Genomic DNA, 3,726 nt, shown 5'->3' with positions numbered 1-3,726 from the left:
TTGAAATATAATTTTGTAAACAAAAGAAGGGTCGACACATAGTTCATCACCACTTCATTATGTACACACAAACAAGAACATACAAGGGCTACAGCATCACGTTCAGATGGACGCCATCACGCCAACACACGAGAAATCTACCACACCCTGCGCAGCCGCCCCGGCCTACCCCATGCATGCCGTCGGCTTCACGCGGTGCCGTCGACGCGGGCCTTGGTGACGCCGGCGCAGGCGTCCACGAAGTCGCCGTCGATGAAGTCGGTGGAGAAGACCTGCAGCTTGCCGCCGAGGCCCCTGGCGAAGGCCTGGGCGATGAAGAAGCGCGCGAAGCGGTGGATGCGCCGCGTCACCGGCTCGACGAGCAGGACCGGGTTGTCGGTCTGCGGCGTCAGCGTGTTCTCCACCCGGTACAGGTACCTCCGGGCGGCCGCCGGGTCGGGCTGCTGCGCGAGGGACGCGAGGTTGCCGTCGAACTTCTTCTCCGGCAGGTCCGTGTTGATCCAGTTGTCCCTCAGGTACCCGCCGCTCCAGAGCGGCCCGCCGCGCGCCGGCGCCGGCGAGTTGCGCGGCTTCCACACGCAGATCACCCGCCTGGGGAGCAGCTCGGCTATGGTCTTGCGGAACACGGCGTCGTCCTGCGGGATCAGGTGCTCGCCCAGCCGCTCCACGAGGTACTTGGCGAACTCCGGCGGGTCCTCGTGGCCGAACTCGGTGCGCACCTCGAGGACGACCACCTCGGCCACGGTCTCGGCCAGGAACCGCCGCACGTCGTCGATGACGACGTCGACGGTGTAGCTCGCCACGAGCGGGCCGTGGCAGACGCGGCGGTCCTTCTGCACGCGGACGTCGAGGAGGCGGCAGCCGGTGGCGAGCTGGTCGTAGACGGAGAGCGACTGGCACTGCGCGAAGGGGCGGGTGACGAAGGGGACGCCGATCTCGGCGGTGGCGGAGTTGTGGGTGCCCGGCCACACCACCTGGTGCACGCGCAGCCGCTCCGGCCCGAGCTCCGCCATCCACGTCTTGCGGTCGGCCGGGCGGTGCCCCGACCCCGGGAAGTCCTGGCCCGAGGCCGACTGGCGCCTGGCCAGCGCCTGCTGCTGGCTCGCCACGTCCTTGACGCGGTTGACCTGCCCCGAGAAGAAGGCGCCTATGGCGGCCATCCTAGCTATGCAAAGAAGAGCTAGCTAGCTAGCTAGCTCTGACCTTGGCGTTCGTCGCGAGCTCGAGATCGCTGTGTCACCGGTGCACTAGCTTGACGACGAGGTACAAGCTGTGGAGATATATATGGTTGATGGTTGGTGTGTTGTGAGCTCGGAATCGGATGGGTCGGGGCCTGGCTAGGAGGAGGAGGAGGAAGCGAGGCGCGTTGTTTGTTGGCCGGACTTCTGGTTGACCTGGCTAGCTCTGATCTCGACAGATTGTATTGTACTCCCTCCGTAAACTAATATAAGAGCATTTAGATTACTATTTTAATGATTTAAACGCTCTTATGTTAGTTTACAGAGGGAGTATATATATACTGAGTACGTCGTTGTGATCGCCGAGGCCGAGCTGGATGTGGATTGGTGGCGCGAAAACTCGAGCTTTAGCTATGGATGGGCATAGACACGTCCTACTGTACCTCGGAGTATATGGCTGTTGATCGACTTCGTTAGAGCTTAGCCTAGCACCCACATGGCAAACGTGCGTGGTCAACAACCTTCTTATAATTTCATAGTAGGAGGAGGAGCCACATGATTTCTTTTTGTTAGATGGATGGAGGAGGACGCGAGGCAAGTTCTTTGCGAGCGCGTTTCCATTTGTTAGTTGGTCGAGATCACTAGTTGGTCTGACCGGCGTTAGGTAGGAGTAGATGCTGTGCTACTGGCTAACTGGCAGGATGGCCGGACACCATTCTTTTTGCAGATGCGGCGGTGAGCACCATTACAAACTTTGTTCGCCACGCACCAACGGAGGGGGTTTCCTTCGAGGGATATATAGCTGTTTTTTTAATGATGATGAAGGCCCGACCACCCTAGGACCATTTTTTTTCGCCGGTTGTAAAAAATCGCCCGAGCCATGCATCCAAGACTTCCTTTTTCGCCGGTTTTGGACAAAAATAGCCCCGGCAACCTCAGGCCACACACTAATAGAAAAAGGGTTAAAATTGAGCCGGCACTAATGTGACCATTAGTGCCGGTTCCAACGGCTAGGCAGGCCACTCTCTTTAGTACCGGTTCGTGTGGAACCTTTAGTACTGGTTCGTGCACGAAGCGGTACTAAAGAGAGTGGTGGCAGGATGTTGTCAGACTGGGGCCCGTCCAGCACCTTTGCCACGAACCGGTACTATAGGTCATCCTACATATAAACCATTCGTCTAGCTCGCTCTGTTCTCCCCCCTTTCCCCTCTCCTCCTCTCTGTTCTTCCTCTCTTCCCCTCATGCTCATCACACATTTTGCCCAAATTTTGTCAAGATTTGAAGGCCCCCATCCATTCAAGTGATCACAAAGGTTAGCAACTTTGTCCTTTCATCTCTCATTGCTAGATTAGCTCTTGCAATGCTTTATATAGTGATTGATTTGTGGGTTTTAGTAATTTGGGAGGAATTATATGTGGTAGTTTATTTGATTTATATGCAATTTGAAAGGTAAGAAAGAAAGGCAAGCATTTCAAAGGTGAGGCGGATCATCGGACGAAGCCTCGCCACCGTACTGGTGCTGATGTACATGATATGGTCAAGGATTTGAAGGTAATCTTGGAAAGTGTCCTGGCGGACAACCTGTTCCGAAGGACGTTTACGGACGCGCACCCATGTGGAAGAAGAAATCTATATTTTGGGACCTGCGCTATTGGAAAGACCTAGAGGTCTGCTCCACAATCGACGTGATGCACGTGACGAAGAATCTTTGCGTGACCCTGCTTGGCTTCTTGGGCGTGTATGGGAAGACAAAAGATACACCGGAGGCACGGGAGGACCAGCAACGTATGCACGGAAAAGACGACATATATCAGGGTCATGCATGATGGCGATATTGAAGATGACCTGTACTTGCTGTCTTAGTTACCATCTTCGAATATAATGACTTTCAAAGGGTACGAGATAAATGGGAATACATTTTACACAATTGCCCAAGATAAGAAGAGCACCAACCAAAACAGTGGTGTCCGCTTTGATGCAACAACCAACACGGGAAATGAAACATATTATGGTTACGTAGAGGACATATGGGAACTTAACTATGGAGGTGGTTTGAAGGTCCCTTTGTTTCGGTGCAAATGGGTTAATATGACACGAGGCGGCGTAACAGAAGACCCGTAGTACGGAATGACAACAGTGGATCTCAACAATCTTGCGTATGCAGACGAACCATTCGTCCTAGCCAATGATGTGGCGCAGGTTTTCTATGTGAAAAACATGTCTACCAGGCCGAGAAAAAGAAAAGATAAGAAAGCGAATGCATCATACGATGAGCCAAAGCGCCACATAGTTCTTTCAGGGAAAAGAAACATCGTGGGAGTGGATGACAAGACAGACATGTCAGAAGATTATGAAAAGTTTGATGAAATTGCTCCATTCACAATGAATATTGATCCGAGCATCCAGTTAAATAATGACGATTGTCCATGGTTATGGCGCAAATGGACACACACGAAGAAAAAGTTTCACACTCAAAGATCCCACTCAGGGATGTGATAGGCTTCATCATCATCACTTTCTTCTGTAGCGACTTTCCGGACTTATATAT

General features: G+C 53.1%; 1 protein-coding gene across 1 annotated transcript; it reads right to left on the bottom strand.

Annotated features, from left to right (window-relative positions):
- LOC123116681 (uncharacterized) lies at positions 1-1,576 on the bottom strand. The gene has a single exon (XM_044537610.1). The coding sequence runs from the start codon at positions 1,158-1,160 to the stop codon at positions 189-191; it is 972 nt and encodes a 323-aa protein (XP_044393545.1). The 5' UTR covers positions 1,161-1,576; the 3' UTR covers positions 1-188.
- Positions 1,577-3,726: the final 2,150 nt, after the last annotated feature.

Source organism: Triticum aestivum, chromosome 5B, assembly GCF_018294505.1.
Source record: "Triticum aestivum cultivar Chinese Spring chromosome 5B, IWGSC CS RefSeq v2.1, whole genome shotgun sequence".
Lineage (NCBI taxonomy): Eukaryota > Viridiplantae > Streptophyta > Magnoliopsida > Poales > Poaceae > Triticum > Triticum aestivum.
This window is presented reverse-complemented; position numbering and strand designations above follow the sequence as displayed.

Coding starts and splice junctions, on each gene's coding strand:
- LOC123116681 (XM_044537610.1), bottom strand. CDS start 1,160: ATGGCCGCCATAGGCGCCTTCTTCTCGGGGCAGGTCAACCGCGTCAAG.